The sequence below is a fragment of the Ostrinia furnacalis genome, unplaced genomic scaffold (assembly GCF_004193835.3).
Source record: "Ostrinia furnacalis isolate ACB-3 unplaced genomic scaffold, ASM419383v2 OfSCF7542, whole genome shotgun sequence".
Taxonomy (NCBI): Eukaryota; Metazoa; Arthropoda; class Insecta; order Lepidoptera; family Crambidae; genus Ostrinia; species Ostrinia furnacalis.
Window position 1 is genome coordinate 41,346 of NW_021137781.1, and position 19,989 is coordinate 61,334.

General features: G+C 39.3%; 2 protein-coding genes across 2 annotated transcripts in view; both read right to left on the bottom strand.

Annotated features, from left to right (window-relative positions):
* Nucleotides 1-5,782, bottom strand: part of LOC114365055 (fatty acyl-CoA reductase wat) — a 38,836-nt gene extending 33,054 nt beyond the window's left edge. Inside the window, exon 1 of the mRNA XM_028321507.1 lies at nt 5,672-5,782. The gene's annotated coding sequence lies outside the window, so the exon portion shown is untranslated. The remainder of the gene's footprint in view (nt 1-5,671) is intronic.
* Nucleotides 5,783-16,284: 10,502 nt separating this feature from the next.
* LOC114365057 (trypsin, alkaline C) lies at nt 16,285-19,415 on the bottom strand. Its single transcript, XM_028321509.1, has 4 exons — nt 19,322-19,415; nt 18,479-18,650; nt 17,166-17,427; nt 16,285-16,605 (listed from the first exon to the last, which is right to left on the bottom strand). Exons 1-4 carry the CDS (start codon nt 19,365-19,367, stop codon nt 16,312-16,314), a joined length of 774 nt encoding a protein of 257 aa, XP_028177310.1. The 5' UTR covers nt 19,368-19,415; the 3' UTR covers nt 16,285-16,311.
* Between the last annotated feature and the right edge of the window lie 574 nt (nt 19,416-19,989).

The window sequence follows — 19,989 nt, forward strand, 5'->3', positions numbered from 1 at the left end:
TGGGTTCGTTCATTCGTTCGTTTGTTTCAGCTGAATGACGTCCACTGCTGGACAAAGGCCTCCCCTAAGGATTTATTTCCACGGTCCTGCGCCGCTCGCATCCAGGCACCTCCCGCGACCTTCACCAGATCGTCGGTCCACCTAGTGGGAGGCCTGCCCACGCTACGTCTTCCGACTCGAGAACTTTTCTGCCCCAGCAGCCATCAGCTCTACGAGCTATGTGCCCCGCCCACTGCTTGATTTTTGCGATGCATGATGATGTGCTACTTTGGGTGTCACGAACTATTTGACGTTGACTGTACCTTGATTAACCATTTTGACATGTCCACACTAACTGGACGTGTCAACAAAATACTGCGTTAGTTTGTTCTGTAAACACTACGCAAATTAGTTGGTTGACGTTCTTGTTTTTTATCGCCCGTCTCCCATATTCAATCCTTGTGCAAATCCGGATTTCAACTGTCATTTAAATTAGTTTTAGAATAAATATCCATAATATTCAATACGTTTACATTTTGTTAATGTTTAAATATTCTTATAAACAATATGAAAGTGTAAAAACATCGAAAACCGCAGACATTTTGACGAAAAACATAATATTTAAATTTGACAGTTGACGGACGGATTTGGATAAGGATTGAATGAAAACCAGCTTATTATGTCGTTTGTCAACGATTGTATCATTTTCGGGAAGATACTGGTGAACCAGACTTTATTATAACTACGACTACACCTGCAGAAATTATTACTTTTGTGACCTTTAAAACTGGGATAAAAAATACTTATTCTAAAAATGTATCCTATGTTTCACACTAAGTAAATGCGAGTTTCGCGCGAGCGCGTCAAAAAATGTCATTAAATGTATGACGGATAGTACAGCGCCCCTAGCGGAAACGTTCAAAAACTAAATTTTTCATAAATTTTTTAAACGCGCTTAGTGAGCGCGTTTAATATAAACTCACACTCAGCCCACAGGCATACAATTGGGTAGTAAGTATTTTTTTAATTTTAGTTCAAGAAAGGGGGACGTGATATTCTGTGACAACAGACCAATTTTCACCGTGAGCAAAAGCTATTTTATCACTAAGTTATTAAACAGTTAGTTAAAATTAGGTAGTTAATCTCTGCCATAATGTAACTGTCACGAGGCCCAGGTTGTGGTCAACAAACTACACTCGTATCGTTTAGTATGATAAAACGCTGTCGTTCTTTACGTGCGCATTTTGTTTTACGTGATTTGAAGTTGTTTTTTATGTGACGCAATTTGTTTACAACTTGCCTAATAATCATCGGGTGATTTAGTCTCCATTGCAGGTGCACGACCCTCTCTAATTTACCAGCAAATGGAGGATTTGGCTTGCACACCCACGCTGGCCAGACGGGTTGGGGAGGCCTGGATGTTCGTATCATCCCTTAGTCGCTTACGACATCCACAGAAAGAGAAGTGTTCTATTATGATCTTTCCCCACGCTGGCCAGACGAGTCGGGGCGGCCATATTTGTCCCTTAGTCGCTTACGACATTTAGTAGGAATGGTCCTATCATACTCAGCAGGAACAACTTGACTAGTAATCTTTGCATTAACTGACAGTTTAAGGTATTTAACCGATCAAATCCCGTTCAAATCGATCAGCCAATTAACTGACCTCGATCAATAATCAAGTTCGCCATTAGGGATCCACGTCACAACAAACGAGTTTTGCCGACGCCACCATTTTTGGGCAGCAATAACCAAAAACATGCTTTTGCCATAGTTGGTCGAAAAACATGTTTATTTGCCTTAGGTAGATGGTAGTGTACATTTTAGTTTGAAAAACTTTTAACACACACATTATCCATTTAATGTGAAAGTTTATTAGGATGTTTGGTATTATTTTACACTAGCTGACCCGGCGAACTTCGTACCGCCTTAGCGTAGAGATTTTCTTAATATTTTTTTCCGTAAGAACCATCCTTGGACTTCCACAAACATTTAAAAAAAAGAATTATCGAAATCGGTTCAGCCGTTTACACGTGATGCCGTGACAACGCGAAACGGGTTTCATTTTTATATATATAGATTAAAAATTCTGAACGGATTTTAATAAAACTGTACACCATATTTATTGATATAATTTCTATGACAGACTCAAGTCGTGCGAAGGCGCAGGCAAAAGTTAGTATGTATTATCATAATGCGAAAGTAGGTAACTTTGTTTGTTACCTTTTTACATAATTTAGATTGGATTGGATGTATAGAAAGTCGTTAGCCTGTCAATCATAATTACAATAATTTTTGGAAACCATTTTTGGAAAGGACACGAGCGCGTTTAGTCTTTTATAAACCGCGCTCAGAGGCTATATTTCGCAATCCAAATCAACATGTCCGACACTTAACAGTTGTCAACTACAGGAACTACACTTGTTAGCTAATTTCGAAGTATTTTCCTCATGATTAACTTAGTTGCAATTATGAAAAATTGTAGGAAATAGAATATACGGATCATGGTCATTATTTCCGTACAAAGAAGCAGGGATGTTATGGATATCCGTAACCGTAACCGAAACTTTTGGATATCCGAAATAAAAAAATATCCGAAACCGTAACTGATTCAAAAGTTTCGGATGTAGGCAGTTTAAATTGTTTTTGTATAGTTTTTGTTTTTTGTTTAATATGTAAAGAAATAACAGCCTGACTTACCTTTAAAATATTATGCCATCTAGTATAAATTTTTATTTTTTTATTAAGTACTTTTTATTCGATGTAAAGTGTGCGGCCATGAATGAACCGTGTTGGACAACTATTGCAAATTGCATTCTAAAGCACAGATATCCGTAACCGTAACCGAAACTTTCGGATATCCGAAATAAAAAATATCCGTAACCGTAACCGAAACTGTATAATATTATTCCTATATCCGTAACCGTCTCCATAACCGAAACTACATATCCATAACATCCCTAGCCCATTTGCTCCAAGCCTAGCTATTGAGACACTTAAATTATCACCTTATGTAGGTAGACACTGTTAATTATACGATTATACTTGGATTTGTTATCTTATACTTGTAGTTCCGGCAAGCCACAGGCATACAGTATGCAACCACTCTTCCCATAGATTGTCGTAAGCGACAAACGACGGTATTCACAAACGATGCTTGCTTGAGTAAATCGAACGCACAGCGTTGAATAGAGCTCTGTGATTGGTTCGTGTCACCCTGTGCGTCCACGCGCACTGTGAGACCTTATAGTAATGTTTGTGAATACGGGCGTAAGGGACAAATTAAGAGCATCAAGCCTCCCCAACCCGTCTGGCCAGCGTGGGGAGTGTAGGACGAATCCTCCATTTGCTGGTAAATTAGCGGGTCATGTTCCTGCAGTGGAGATTGAATGACCTGACGATGATTTTGTAGTAAATTTTTGTAGTATCCATCATAGTACAAACTTTGATGAGTGCTGCTGACAACGCCACTCTTGTGGCGGAGTTTTGGGCTGACACTGTGTAGGTGTGTTGTCGACACGAAAAGAAGAAGTACAAGTTTTGCTTAGTTTGGGACTAGAGGCGCAGTGTAAAATGTCAAGTATAAAAAAAAGTTATTTTGATTCAAAAACTTAACTGCTGAACCTATTTTAATAAAATTTTTAGGTCACTATAATAAAAAAAAAATTTTTTTCAAAATTACGAAGTCTGCTGTACGGCTAGCACGAAAAACTTTCGAGTTCAAATCGTTAGCGTACTCGAATCGCCATCAAAAGATTTAGTAAGAAAACTACAACAGCGCCCTTGTGAACGTGTCGTAAAGTGAACTTACTATGAGATGTGGTTGCACAAAACTTATTTTGAGAATCAAAATTGTCACGTTATCGTTTAATTCGAAGATTGAGTATCGAATTTTATCGAGTACGCAAACGATTCGAAGACGAAAGTTGTTCATGCTAGAGGTACTGACATACATGCAAAAAAAAACATTCTATTGAATCGAGATCCCTCTTTTTTGACGTCGGTTATAAAACAGTCCAAACAACGTCTGCTTACTACGTTTTATTCTGTTTGCTTTAGAACTTATGTGCGAACATCTTCGCAGTAAGATGTGAATTGATTTATTTACTTTTGTCATTACGTTCTTGTCACCTCCTAAAATAATTTATTCTTAATTCTACAAATTAATCTTCTCGTAATTCATATCCTATTCATCATCATCTGGGGGCACGGCAGTGCCCCCACCAAGTCGAGCAAAAAAGCGGCACGGCCGTACCATCCTTTTCTCGAAGCAATTCAGGCCATTTTCGACTGCCTGTAACTTCGTTGTGCATAAAACTAGAAGGCTGAATTTTCATTAGCTATGCAAGCATTGTAAAGACACGGTATATTTAAAATTTCATTCAATTTGAACCAGTAGTTTAAGAATTATAACGGGTCAAAGTTACTTAATTTTGTCACTCACTGACTCACTGACTCACTGACTCACTGACTCACCGATCATCAAAACTCTAAGGCACTTCTAGCAGACCTAGAAGCTTCAAATTTGGAATATAAGTAGTGTTTGGTGTATGAATCAAGGAAAAACTAAAATATTTGGGGGCACGGTAGTGCAACCGCCAAGTCGAGTAAAATTTTTCAATTTCGGTCCAGTTTTCTAGATACATAACTGCTGTCTACAAAATACAAAAAGAAATGAGATCCCATCAAAAACAATACTTGTCAAAAAAACCAAGTCTCGCAACTCAGTTGTTCTACGGTAAAAAGTTGTGAGATCCATGTAATACCAAGTCCAGGCCAGGAAATCTTTAACGTTTTACATAAATATATTGACTTGGCCATCGCATGAAAACACGTGTAAATTAAATTATTTAGTGCGATGGCCAAGTCAATAATTTATGTAAAACGTTAAAGATTTCCTGGCCTGGACTTGGTATTACATGGATCTCACAACTTTTTACCGTAGAACAACTGAGTTGCGAGACTTGGTTTTTTTGACAAGTATTGTTTTTGATGGGATCATCATTTCAGCCACAGGACGTCCACTGCTGAACATAGGCCTCCCCCAATGACTTCCACATCGCGCGGTTGGTAGCGGCCTGCATCCAGCGCCTTCCTGCTACCTTAATTATTATCCTACTAATATTATAAATGCGAAAGTTTGTAAGGCTGTTTATTACTCTTTCACGCAAAAAACTACTGAACGGATTTTGTTTATTCATCAGAATAACGTATAGATAGGCTAGGCCTTCACTGGTTGGGTTATTGGCGGTCAAGCCGTAGATCCTGGCTACACAGGAGTTGCAGCGGTAGGAACGAGAGGTGGGAATAGTCCCGTAACCTATTTAAAACTTTGTTTGTTTTGTATTTTTTAAATATTTTTTTAATTGTGGATATTAGTAAGTACTAGATATGTAGCCGTGCATTACCTAAGTTGACTGGTAGAAACGACCTTCGTAAGTTCCTTCTTATTTTCAGGATGAATGAGAAATGCATAAGTAGGTATAAGAGTGGATTTATCATAATAAAGTATAATAATAATAATAAAATATTTTTCTAAAAAATAGTTTTTAAAAATATTTCGACTACATGATTTAATATAATTAGAAAAAATCCTTAATTGTGTGCTCTTTATCGAGACAGATGAAAATGTTTAAAAAAAAATATTTTTCACGCATTGACTAAAAATTTTTAACAAAAAAAAAATACTCACCGAAAATTTTTCACCAAGACTTTTTCCAGAAAACACACAATTTGCACACTGTCCACTACGTCCGGCCCACGTCGCGAGCAAACTACAACTGCGCGAAGATTGGAGGTGTCGTAAGAATGAACCTTGAGTGACCGCTGCACAGTGGATGCGATGCGACAGCTGACAGATTAAATAATTGTTTTTTTTTAATAATGAGTTTGCTATTAGTAATTTTTTTATTGATGAATGAGTAATTAATGACACTAAATTGCGATTAATTGATTAATCCATTTATTTGCACAACGTTCGATATCTTTCTGGAAAGTACCAAAACAAAGATTAATGAAAACATTAACCTGTACGTAATTACGTTTAATGATTTTAAACAGTTCAGTAATTTAGTAACGTTTGTTGTGTTGAACAAGCGTGAAACTTTGTATTAGTTAGTGCATTTTAAGGGGGTCAATAATTATTTTTTGAAATCCAGTCATCTTTATCTATAAAAGCGAAAGGTCACTAATTGACTGACTCACTCATTACGAAATCTCACAAACTACAAATGCTAGTAGTCTCAAATTTTGCATGGGGGTTCCTTTTAGAACGGTGCTCACTAAGAAGGGATTTCGCAAAATTCAACCCCTAAGAGGGGTAAAACGGGATTCATACGTACGAAGTCGCGGGCGGCCGCTAGTTGAGAATAAGAATGAGTTATCGGCACACATTAACTAAGTAGTTTTTTGGGGAAAGTTAAGTTTGTTGTGGGAAACTACCCTACCTAGTTTTTAATTAATTACCTCATTATGTAATAGATAAAAATATAGGTACACCTTTTGTAACTTTCACCTTGTGTTTTGATGTGTGGTTTTCCAAGAAGTTATAAAAATGGATGGATGGATGAAGGGAAGCGCTGGACGCAGGCCGCTACCAATCGATCAACGTGGAAAGCATTGGGGGAGGCCTATGTTCAGCAGTGGACGTCCTATGGCTGAAATGATGATGATATAAAAATTGCTTATAAGGTTTCCTTAAATTAATCTTGTAATAGCTACTCCCAGTTATCTTTCTTGGCTTCAACTTGGTTACCTATTCTAATCAAATCATATTAATAGATTTGATTTTTACATAAGTAAATATGTGGGCGTGATAAAACAGTGGGCTTTATGCTTAACCTATTCAGGTATTCTCCAATAATTTCTATGATAACCTTCACTATATCGTCGGTCCACCGAGTGAGAACATTGCCTACACCTACACGTCTTCCAGTCTGCGGTCGCTTTTCTTGGCTTGAGCTGGGTTACCTCTTCTCCAAGAAGTTCCATAACGACCGACTAGATCGTCGTTCCACCGAGTGAGATCCCTGTCTATACAACACGTCTTCATGTCCGTGGTAGCCATTTGAGAAAAAATATTATTGGTTAGACCTTCACTAGATCGTCGGTTCACCGAATGAGAACAAAGCCAACACCTAGTACAAGTCTTCCGGTCCGCAGTCGCCACTCAATAAAAAATATTATTAGTCAGTTTATAGCATAGCTCCCACTGGGCATCGAACCTGAAGGTGCATCCGCGGATGACGTCAAAGCCGTCAGGTCTACGCAAGCGCATCAAAAACGCCCAATTATTATAATGAGATATATTTTATCGTCATACTTACTAATACTGCGTGCATTTGTGTATTAATTAAACTCATTCTTTGAAAGGTTTGATCAAAATCAAATCAAAACCAAAATTATTTATATTTAATTTTCAAATCAATAGTTTAAAAAACTAAAAACAGGCTTTGGTCAACTCCATCATCAGAACTCTGGACATCATCTAGCACTAAAGTGCTCTAAAAGACAAAATCACTGAACCCAAAGTTTCGTTTAGGAGTTTCCTATGGCCACCGTCCAGTCCGATTATCAGACCAGCTCGATGATACCATAATATTGCATCGTCATCTAATTTACACATAATTGCCAAGTTTCATGATGATACAAGAATTAGAAGTGCGTGTAATTCAGATTCTTAGATTCCATTACATAGTTAGGTACATACACAACGACCTAATAAAAGCGTGTTAAAAAGTCAACATACCAGGTTCTGCTGATTGATTTCGTTGCGGGTCCAATGACAGTAACATTCCCCCGGGACAAACTTGGCCTTCACTGGTTGGGTTATTGGCGGTCAAGCTGTAGATCCTGGCTACACAGGAGTTGCAGCGGTGGGAACGAGAGGTGGATATAGTCTAAGATACTTACACCCGTATTCACAAACGATGCTTGCTTAAGTGAAGCAGCAAATCGTCACAGCGTTGAATAGAGCTCTGTGATTGGTTCGTGTGTCACCTGTGCGTCCACGCGCACTGTGAGACCTCATAGTAATGTTTGTGAATACGGGTGTTATCTCAACAGGATAGTTTGTAGGGAAAACTGAAAAATTCTTAATATTTTTTTGTAATTTCACTTCCGTAAAGTTGAGGAAAACTAGGTAATTTTATTATCTTAATGTAGCAATATCTGGGTGATTCACATTAATTTCATTTCATAAAAACCCTCTAGGACATAATATAACCTTGACCACTGTTTCTGACGCATATAATAACATTCTTTTATTTTTAGTTCGTTCGTTTTGGCCAAATGACGTCCAGTCCACTGCTGGACAAAGGCCTTCCCCCAGGATTTCACCAACGATCACTGGCCCATTTATTGTCCTGAAGCAGTGGTAGGGTTAATACTGGGACGTGTAAAAGTGCTTTTTAAAAGCCTACTTGCAATAAATGAGTTTTATAAGAGAATTTTTTAGTTTATGACCGATCCTGCGCTACCGCATCCAGGCGCCAGACCTTCACCAGATCGTCAGTTCTTCTTAATTAAAAACTCAGGAACATGCCATTGTGCCATCACTTTCGCGGTAATCGCCATAAGATGCACCGCAAGTGAAAGTTTTCGCCATGGATAACAGGTTTCCGCAATTAAATTACCATGGACGATGGTTTGATGTAAACAAATAATTAAGGCTGGGTTGCATCATCTTACTTTAACTTTGACAAACGTCAAAAATCTGTCAAATTTCATACAAAAAACACCGGCTATCGTCAAAGTTACGGTCTAGGTGGTGCAACTCGGCCTAATAAGAGTTTGTTATATTTTCATACAACAGGGAAGCTCTTGGCCTGCATCGATGGTAAGTGATGATCAGCCTGAAGGTGGAAGCGAGCTTCACCCGGAATGTTCTACCACAGTAACCGGATATCTTTTCTCCAAGTTCCAACTGCTGAAACATAACAATGCTGTTAACATTTTTCTTATGGCGACAGAGTTCGTAAGACGGTGGATACCGTGAAAATTAAGCTTAGCGTTGAATAGATCTCTGTCGCCCGTATTCACAAACATTAGGTACTATGAGGTCTCACAGTGCGCGTGCACGCACAGGGTGACACACGAACCAATCACAGAGCTCTATTCAACGCTATGCTTTCGATTTGCTGCTTCACTTAGGGAAGCGTTTGTGAATACTGGCGTGTGATTGGTTCATGTGTCATCCTGTGAGACCTCATAGTAATGTTTGTGAACACGGGCGTAATATTCTCGTCAAAGGATATTAACCCCAAACATCAAGTTATTCTGAGTCTAGAAATAGATCAGTCTTTTTGTAAAAATATGAACTGGTTCCTAAGTATCCTAGGTAGTTAGGAACACGTCAGCTCAGCAGGCCCATTAAATTATAAAACCACGTATAAAGTACTCAAGAGTCTAGAGTTCAACCGCCTCTCTGTGGTAAGACCACCTGCTTCAGACGTCGAGGTCCCGGGTTCGATTCGAGGCAGATTTTTCTGTTGGTTTTGGTTGGTGGTAGGGCTAAGTTGTGTGTTCTAAGTCCGCCCGGCTAGCTACCACCATCTTACCTAAGTCTGTCGCCATAACAACAATGGAGCATTCCACGCGAAGCGGACAGGTAAAAAAAGTCGATGTTTCCGATTTCAGTAATATTTGAGTATGTTCTACCTATACATATTATTGATACGTGTACCAAATATTTTTGTAATATAATGACTAGTTTAAGAGTTATGGGTCTTCGAAGTTTTCGGCAACCGGTTGGCATGCAGTAATTCAAAGCCGATTATGGAGTCATAAAATTATATATTAAAATAATTAAACCACGGGATTTATTACTTCATTTACCGTGCTTTTTAACTGTATTTTTGGAAACGAAAAAAAAAATATTTTTTCCTAAAAAAAATGCAAATTAATTTTTTTTCCTTGATTTTCACAAAGTTCGACCCTTTCGATTTTTTTAATTTTTTTTATTTAAATAGCTAATATTGTGTAGAACATTCATGCCAACTTTCAAAGTGGGCGTGGAAGTGGATTCGGAGCTAGACTGAAAATACTGCCGAAAGGTGGCGTCCAGCGCCGCGCCGTCGCGCTGCCGCGCCTGAAGCCCACCGCCTGTGCGCGTTTAGTGAAACTGACAAGCAAATAAAATCACTTTTGACGGAATGTTTTGTAGATTTTTAATAACACCAAGACATTTTTAATACCTATTAAATACTAAAATACGTTATAAAATAAAGTAGTAGTAGTAAATAAAGTTGCGTTTTTCCGTATCGTGAAATATAAATTACATTACTCGTAACTGTGAATATTTCCTAACAAAAATAGAATGAGCTGTTATTTTTATACTTTTCGAGTTAAGGAGGCAGACGGTCGTCAGTGCTTTCATCCTATTCCTATGAAATTAAGTGGCTCATAATAATTTTTAGATATAATGAATACTAGACCTTTCATTCTATCTAGTCTTTTGAAAGGTCGTAAATTATTGGTAATTAGAAGATATTGTGGACTGGATTAATAGATCCACCAGTTAATTTAGGTCAGGACTAACTAACACCCAGAACCGAACCGAATCGGCCGTGCCGCCCGGCATGTGCGGTACGCCATAACTAGGCTTGTGTAGTACATGTACTATGTACTAATAGGAAGCCATTCCTTTAACTAAGTGAACGAGAACGTACTATTCCGTCTTGGTCGTTCAAATCGGTCTTTTAGTTCACTTTAGTACAGCCGATCACTAATGAATAGGTGTGAACGAGACGTGAAATTGGTGACAACCGCGCGCGAGCGAGATGGATTCGGCTCTGTGAGTGTGTAGCGAGTATTTTTCGATATTGGACCATAAGTGCATATGAATAAAGACTTTTTTCGTTCGATCTACCTAATAGAATCAGTGTACTAAAATGTGATAGTTAATAGTACTAGAAGACCGAACTAGTTCAATTGACCGATTTTCCGAGTTCGGAGCGATCCTTTCAGTGTCCGAGTAAGAACAAGTCTGGCCATAACGTATTTTTTAGTATTTAATAGGTACTAAAAATGTATTGGTGTTATTAAAAATCTAAAAAACATTACGTCAAAAGTGATTTTACTTGCTTGTCAGTTTCACTAAACGCGCACAGGCGGCGGGCTTCAGGCGCGGCAGCGCGACGGCGCGGCGCTGGACGCCACCCTTCGGCAGTATTTTCAGTCTAGCTCCGAATCCACTTCCACGCCCGCTTTGAAAGTTGGCACGAATGTTCTACACAATATTAGCTATTTAAATAAAAAAAATTGAAAAAATCGAAAGGGTCGAACTTTGTGAAAATCAAGGAAAAAAAATTAATTTGCATTTTTTTTACGAAAAAATAATTTTTTTTTCGTTTCCAAAAATACAGTTAAAAAGCACGGTAAATGAAGTAATAAATCCCGTGGTTTAATTATTTTAATATATAATTTTATGACTTCATAATCAGCTTTGAAGTACTGCATGCCAACCGGTTGTCGAAAACTTCGAAGACCCATAACTCTTAAACTAGTCATTATATTACAAAAATATTTGGTACACGTATCAATAATATGTATAGGTAGAACATACTCAAATATTACTGAAATCGGAAACATCGACTTTTTTTACCTGCCCGCTTCGCATGAAATGCCCCCAATGTTAACAAAATTGTTGTGTTCCGGCAGTTAGAGGTAAGATATCCAGTTCCTCCGTGGTTGAGGATTCCGGGTGAAGCTCGCTTCCACCTTCGGCCTGATCATCACTTACCATCAGGTGAGATACAGGCCAAGAGCTTCCTCGTTGTGGATAAAAAAAAAGTTCAAAAGTGTAAGTATTCATCGTAGGGTTTCGTAGCGTAAATTTTTAGGATTCCTCACTCAAAGGGTAAAAAGAGAACCCTAATATAGATTAACTAGCGGCCGCCCGCGACTTCGTACGCGTGGTTCCCGTTTTACCCCCTTAGGGGTAGAGTTTCGTAAAGTCCTTTCTTAGCGGATGCCTACGTCATAACATCTACTTACCTGCATGCCAAATTTCAGCCCGATCCGTCCAGTGGTTTGGGCTGTGCGTTGATAGATCACTATGTCAGTCAGTCAGTCAGTCACCTTTCAGTTATATTAGACTACACTGGGGGCGCCACCGTCAGCACCGGATCGCTAGTTGGGTTGAATAAAAATTCATAAAGCTCATTTTATTTTTGCAAGTGAAATTAGAGGGAGGGGGAAGGGGTCGAGCTATATCTCACAATATCTCACCAAGGGGGAAAATAGGGTCCAAAAATCGCCAAAATAGACGCCCCCTTATATTTTTGTCCATCATTACCACAAAGCAAAGATTTCTTTACGTTGCTCTACTGTGGAGAAGCCTTATTGTCAAAACTCCCTTTCTAAATATAACCTCCGCGCTGCAAAACCGCCGGGTTGTATTTTTCTTGTAAATATTCCATGAGGTCGGTGCAAGGGAATTCCCAGTGCGTAGGCAGTCTTATTATGTCTATTCGGAGTAAGTAGAATTTATGGTTTGTGGCTTCGTAAAGTTAAAAATATTCACAAAAGTAGGTACAGAAGGGGCAAAAGAAACTAACACCCGTATTTACAAACGATGCTTGCTTAAGTGAGGCCGCAAATCGAACGCACAAGGTTGAATAGAGCTCTGTGATTGGTTCGTGTGTCGCCCTGTGCGTCCACGCGCATTGTGAAACCTCATAGTAATGTTTGTGATTAGGTAAGAGCGTATTATAAGATAATATTTAAATTCAACATACCTAATTGGAGCTGAGAAGTGGCAAAGAAACGCAGTAGCCTCTATTTTTACGGTTAATCTAAAGGTTAATTTAAAAGTACTTTGTACCTACCTAATATGAGCTTTCAGAAATACCATGCAATCTATCATTTAAATTGCCAACTCATCATCATCATCGTTTCAGCCACAGGACGTCCACTGCTGAACATAGGCCTCCGCCAATGATTTCCACATCGCCCGGTTGGTAGCGGCCTGCATCCAGCGCCTTCCTGTTAGTGCTACTGGTTGGGCCTATGTCCAACTTTCTTCTCTTCCTTTTCTTCGGTGGCTCCAACTCTCAAATTATCTAGCTGCATGAGATGGTTTCCCACTAATCTGTATCGGATTCGGGGCCAGCACCTTCGCAGGAGCCAACCTTCGCGAAAAACCTCTATGGAAAATTAAGAAAAAACTCCATCTTCAAAAAAAAAATCAAAAATCAAAATTATCTTTATTTGTTTAGACTAATTAAATTAGTTCTTGTAAATCGTCAAATGCTCTTAAGGAGCCTATACATGTCTCATTCTTTTTTTGCCCTACCAGCGCTTCGAGACAAACATTTGGCAAGTGCTGAGAAGAAGCGCCGCAACAAACTCAGTCACCACTGTCTGCCGGTTTAAAAATATAAAAAAATATAAAATCTTGTCTTGGAACGTCTGTCAAATGAAGTCAATGTGAAAAATCCGCTGAATCTGAATATAAATTGAATTAATCAAAACCGCAAGAAATATCGACGGGTCGACCCTCGAAGCCTGGTTTCCGTCTTCTGATCCGCAGGTTGGTGGTTTCCGTTTTATGCAGCTGTATTTTTGAGTTGTTTGGAGTCACCAGCCGACCCCCGCATCATCTAAGGAGCCTCTACATGTCTCATAATCTTCTTACCCTATCAGCGCTTCGACACCAACATTTAATTTTGGCAAGTGCTGAGAAGAAGCGCCGCAACAACTGTCTGTCATATTTTAGTTACTTTTAATGGTTAAATGTTTTGCGTCCAAGTGCGGTCACTTTGGGTCTTAAAATAGCATGATCAGATAGCATCAAAATCAACAATAATTCTAGTAAAAAATTAGCACCCAACCGCGAAATGGTTACTTTATTTTTAGTACCTAATATTTGATGAGTTATCAAAACAACAGATTTTTAAAGAGTCATGTTAATAACCTTAAAGCTTTGTATACACCAGGAGACACGAGTAGAATCGGGACTAATCCCAACTCTCGTTCCCACCGCTGCAACTCCTGTGTGGCCAGGATCTACAGCTTGACCGCCAATAACCCAACCAGTGAAGGTCAAGTTTGTCCCGGGGGAAAGTTAAACTGTCATTGGACCCGCAACGAAATTAATCAGGAGAACATAGAATGAGTTCGAAGTTTCGACTTCCCTCTAACCTAACGAAAGCTAGAAATCTAGTGAACTTTACTGACTGAGTTTACCTGTACTACCTTTATCATAGGTATCGTCATAGTATAAAGTGGTTGTGGGTCGCACAGCATTTGGATTTTACATTTTTTAAATTCTAATATCCGTAACCGAAAATATCCGAAACTTTTGGATAAACCGAAACTTTCGGATATCCGAAATAAAATATAACCGTAACCGGTATAATATTATTTCAATATCCGTAACCGTATCCATAACCGAAACTACATAATCCATAACATCCCTAGCTAGTTTGAACCCGCGTTCCTCGGATCTCGAGTCGGCCAGTCCGACACTGCCACCAGTCCAATGACGTATGACGTAAATGACTACGTCATCATCGGAGGCGAGGCGGTCAACAACTAAATCGATTTACATTGTGTGTGTATTGTTGTGGAAATTTTTCATTAGGAACAAAATATTTATTCATTTATTTTATACACCACTACATTTTTATCACCGAAAAAAAATCTGGGTAATGAGTTATTGATAGGTGCTGATCCTATTTATGCAAAAAAAAAAGTTAAATAAAGTTACTCAAAATTTCATCTCAAAATTGGTAATTTATGGACACACGCGTCGATAGCACTATTACGTAAGATAATGTAACATTTATTAGAACTCAAAATTACTTGAAGTTAGCTAAGTAAGTAATAATAACACTGGAAGCGTGGTCGAAGCGTGAGCGAGACAGACAGATCGGGGCAATGTGCGAGCGCGTATAACTACTCTAGCGAGCAGCGGAGTGACCCAGCTGTGACGCGTAAAATACGGACTAAAGAAAATTTAATAATAAAAATAACTTTATGAAAAAAAATTTTTTTTTTACTTTAAATTTTTTACACATTTCTACATGACCTGTTAAAAATTTTTCGGTGATAAAAATGTAGAGGTGTATAAGGCACAACTACAGAGAACAAACTATAATATGCCTCATATCTTATCAATATGCCTTACTGCACCTAATCGGCAAAAAGCTATTTATAAAATACGAAAATAAACGCATTAGTAAGTACCTACGTCACAGCAGTATTTCACACACCTTACAATTTGATTTCAGTAGGTCCATAATATACAGGACTGTTCCCACCTCTCGTTCCCATCGCTGCAACTCCTGTGTAGCCAGGATCTACAGCTTGATCGCCAATAATCTAACCAGTGAAGGTCAAGTTTGTCCCGGAGAAAGTTAACTGTCATTTAGGTCCACAATAGAGAGCATATCAAGTTAGATTTGTAGTATTTTATAAGGTCATCATCATCATCAAGTTATTTAGTCTCCACTGCAGGAGCCCGACCCTCTCTAATGACGTCAAAAAATCTACGAAGATTTTGAAAAAAGTTCTGAAAGTAACCGCTAGGGGCGCTGTACAATCTGTCATACATTTAATGTATTTTTTTACGCAGTCGCTAGCCAGCACACGTAACATAAACTCATGGTAAGCACACTGATGATGATGGTATTACTGTATTCATCTACCTTGCTTGCATCTCAAGCCAAATATAGACTGCATTAAGTAAAAATAAACTACAGTGACAGCCTGTTGAGTACGCACGAGTTTATTGCCTTTACGCAGATCCGTTTTTAGGGTTCCGTCGTCCTGACAAGAAACCTTTATAGTTTCGTCATGTCTGTCTGTCTGTCCGAGGTTTTTCTTGACAGTCCGCGCGCCCTGTCATTGGCCTATGATCGCGTCGGCGATGGCGATCTGCATTGTGGTTGAAGCTTAATCTAAATATAAAAGGAGAAACTGACTGACTCACTGACATATCAACGTACAGCCTAAACGGCTAAACATAGGCATTTGAAATTTGGAGGGACGTAGCTTAGGTACCGTAGCGGTGCACTAAGAAAGGAATTCCCGAAATTCCCACGGGAACGGGAATTAGCGGGAAAATTCTTTTGTATGAAAAATCTAAACCGCTTAAGTTAGACGCTTGAAATTTGGCATGCAGGTACCTAGTAAACTTAAAGCTTAGTTACAACAGGATATTGCAAAATTCCCACGGGAACGGGAGTTAGCGGGAAAAAACATTTGTATGAAAAAATCTAAACCGCGTAAGATAGATGAAGGGGGTAAAACGGGATCCACGTGTACGAAGTCGCGGGCGGCCGCTAGTAAAACATAAGATTATAGAAATTAGCGAGTATGTATTAAATCTTAAGCCCATGAAAGCCAGTTGGTGTACCGAGACACGCGGGTGTAGACACCAGGGAAGAAGGGTTGACCGCAACCACGGCCCCAGGAACCGACGCCGACGACGACCCCGTTGTGGAACAGCGGTCCACCAGTGTCGCCCTGGCACTGGCCGCGACCGCCCACGTCGAGCCAACCAGCGCACAGCATGTTGTCAGTGATGGTGTCACCCGTGGTAGCGTAGCGCTGTCGGCAAATGGCCTGGTTGATAGTCCAGATTTGCACGTGGCGCAGTTCTTCAGACGACGATCCTCCTTGCTGAAATAGGTCAAAATTTATTTTAAACTAGCGGCCGTGTGCGGCTTCATCCGCGTGAAAAAAGGGCTGTTTTTAGAGTTTTTCGCGGAAATTATTCGATTTTTTCTCGCCGTAAAAACCATCCTTAGAATTCAAGAAATATTATTGAAAAGAATTGGTAAAATTGGTCCAGGCGTTGCAGTGTTGTTGAGTTATGCGCTTACCAACATTTTGCGATTCATTTTTTTATAATATTAAAGACTAGCTTTCCGCCCGCGGCTTCGACGTGGTTTATCTGGAAATTATTCGATTTTTCTCGCCGTAAAAGCCATCCTTAGAATTCAAGAAACATTTTCAAAAAAGTATTGGTAAAATTGTTCAAGGCGTTTTTGAGTTATGAAATCTCAGAAACTACAAGTGCTAGGACTCTCAAATTTTGCATGGGGGTTCCATTTAAAACTTAGGTGCTCACTGAGACGGAGTTTTGCAAAATCCAATCCCTAACGGGGTAAAACGGGGTCCATGCGTACGAAGTCGCCTAAGAAGTTTTTATATGGAGGTCACAGAAAAAAGCAACTTACAGAAGTGGCACCCCATCCCGTAGCCCAGACGACTTGGTCGTCAGCAAGTTGGTAGTTGGCACCAGCGATGTTGGCAAATTGCACGGTGCTATTATTCCAGATGGGGATGTCACGAAAGGTTCGGATGATGGACAGGTTGTTGTCTAGTATCCAGCCGTTGTAGTTTGGGTGGTTGGTGATTGTTTGGGTGTCGAGCACAAAGCCGCCGCTGTTCGCAAAGGTGGATCCAACTCGGGCGCGCCATCTTATTGGAGCATGTCCACTGAAAATACAATTTTTCATTAAATCAAAATCAAAAATATTTTATTCAATTTTGACCACTGGTGGCACTTATGAACGTCTAATACAATAAGCCCGAAGCCCAGTTTCTGCATGGGCCAGATGTCCCAAAACCCAAAAGTTGGCCAAGTGCGTGTCGTGCCACGCGCAGTGTGGGGTTCCTTAGTTATCCGTCGTTACCACAATATATTTCAGAAGCAAGCAATGACTTCATCGAAAGTCACTTTTCATATTATTTTCTTCTAAGGAATTTATGCTGGTCAAGAAATTTTATAATACATCAGTCAAATGACTATTAGTACATATTATTATTCTGTGCTATTACTCTTAAACTAACTGATCTATATTAACCGCTATAGTTTTTCTTAAAAGTTCATGAAAAGCAGTATCATTACGATTTTTTTCGGATTTTTAAAGCCAACAGTTTTTAGATGGCGGGGCACGCCCTATTCGAACAAAAACTGGCACTTTAAACTTTAATAATTTGCAAACAGATCCCTAAATGGAAAAATAGTCTTAGAAACCCCGTAGCCATTTTAAAAGACCTATCCAGTGATACACCACTCGATGGGGTAGAAGATGAAAAAAACATCATCCCCACTTAACATGTAGGGGAGCTACACTAAAAAATTTTTTTTCCAAAATTTTATTCTACCGTTTTGTCGGCGTGATCAATATACATACCTCCACAAAATTACAGCTCTCTAGTGCCAGTAGTTTCCAAGCAAAACCTCGGACAGACAGACATATCGAAACTATAAGGGTTCCTTGTCAGGACTACAGAACCCTAAAATGGAAATGGATTTATTTTGTGTATAGTCTGGTCTGCGAGCACGTAGAATTTTGTACAATGACCCCAAGCTACCCATCCTTATCGTTCGCGCATAATTATGTTGCTGTCGCGCTTGCACACTCACTGCGGGCGCCCGTCGCACAGTCGCGACAGCAATATTATTACGCGCGTGCGATAAGGATGGGTAGCTTGGGGTCATTGGACAAAATTCTACGTGCTCACAGACCGGGCTTTAACTCACATGGTACAGAGGGCGGCTGTGAGGATGGAGCGGAAACTGAGGATGGTGCCTCCGCACGCCTGTCTGTAGAGGCTGCCTGTTCCCTGGGAGAATAGCAGCGATGCCATCTCGGGGTATTGGTTGATGCTAGTCACGGAACCTCCAACGATTCTTTGGATTTTCTTAGGGTATGCTGTAAGAAATTGGTTTAGACTTTAGTGTAAAACCCCCATTTTAGAGTCCCTTTCTAGCTTAATGTAGTTTACCTACTTGAGTTTTACTGGATGATGTCGCTGGGAGAGAGAACCCACGACCTTTCGCTTGCTAGGCGACTGCTCTTTCATCGATTTTCAAGTTGTTTGTAAAATTTAGTTTGAGAAGCGACTCGAATCGCTTAGAAAAGCGAACAGCTAGGGACTGGAATTCGCTGCCTGCTGCTCTTTACCGAAGACTATACTCCGGGCCTTTTCAAGGCGAGAGTGAATAGGCAAATACAAGGCAGATATTTTATGATACATCCTAGACTGCATCCCACTTAACACAAAGTGTGATTGTGGTCAAATGCCTTGTACATTTTAAAAATATTTATAACTTTGTACATTTTAAAGCATGTAAACCTTTGAAAAAGAGGCTGACAATAGTGACTGAGTTTCTTGCGCTGCTTCTTCTCAGCACTGGCCCATTTATTGTCCTGAAGCAGTGGTAGGGTTAATACTGGGACGTGTAAAAGTGCTTTTTTTAAGCCTATTTACAGAAATAAATGAGTTTTAATGAGTTTTTTTTAATGTTTATGCATAAAAAGCAAGATTTTTAATTAATAATAATTTATTTATCTAAATCTTTAAAAATAATTTAATTAGGTACCTGACACAGCAGCAAGCCCCAAGAGTAAAATGATGAAGGTACGCATTTTTGTTATGACGGCACTACACTGAATTATTCTGATTTTAGCTAGGGTATTTATATGTAAACAATCACTATAATCCACTGGCATACGATAAAAATTGATTAGTTGGTAAACTGTAAATCACTGTTATCAATATAATTATTTGACTATCTTATTAATTTTTGATTAAACATAATATTTCCTACAACATTGCGACTGACTGACTCACTCATCACGAAATCTCAGAAACTACAAGTGCTAGGAGTCTCAAATTTTGCATGGAGGTTCCTTTTAGAACGTAGGTGCTCAATAAGACGGGATTTTGCAAAATTCAACCCCTAAGGGGGTAAAACGGGGTCCACGCGTACAAAGTCGCGGGCACCTAGTTTGTCATATATAAGTAAAATAAGTTATGGCGCATTGATTCAGTTCCACATTTAACGTAAGTACTTACTTACATAAGTATGTAAGTACTCTATTTAACACAATGGGTCATAAACATAAATAACGCGGTCCCAAAGGTTTAGTATCTATTGATGAGGTGGCGAATGGATGTACTTACTTACCTACTCTAATACAATCATAAGAACATAAACAAGAAGTAGGTACAATAACTTAAGTTAGGTATTGGTTGTGGCAGAAAGGG

Bases quoted from the DNA above. Each gene is read 5' to 3' on its own strand.
- LOC114365057 (XM_028321509.1), bottom strand. From the start codon at position 19,367: ATGCGTACCTTCATCATTTTACTCTTGGGGCTTGCTGCTGTGTCAG. The intron at 17,428-18,478 runs GTGAGTTAAAGC...TTGTATTTTCAG, and splicing joins ACAGCCGCCCTCTGTACCAT to TGGACATGCTCCAATAAGAT. The intron at 16,606-17,165 runs GTAAGTTGCTTT...GACCTATTTCAG, and splicing joins CGGGATGGGGTGCCACTTCT to CAAGGAGGATCGTCGTCTGA.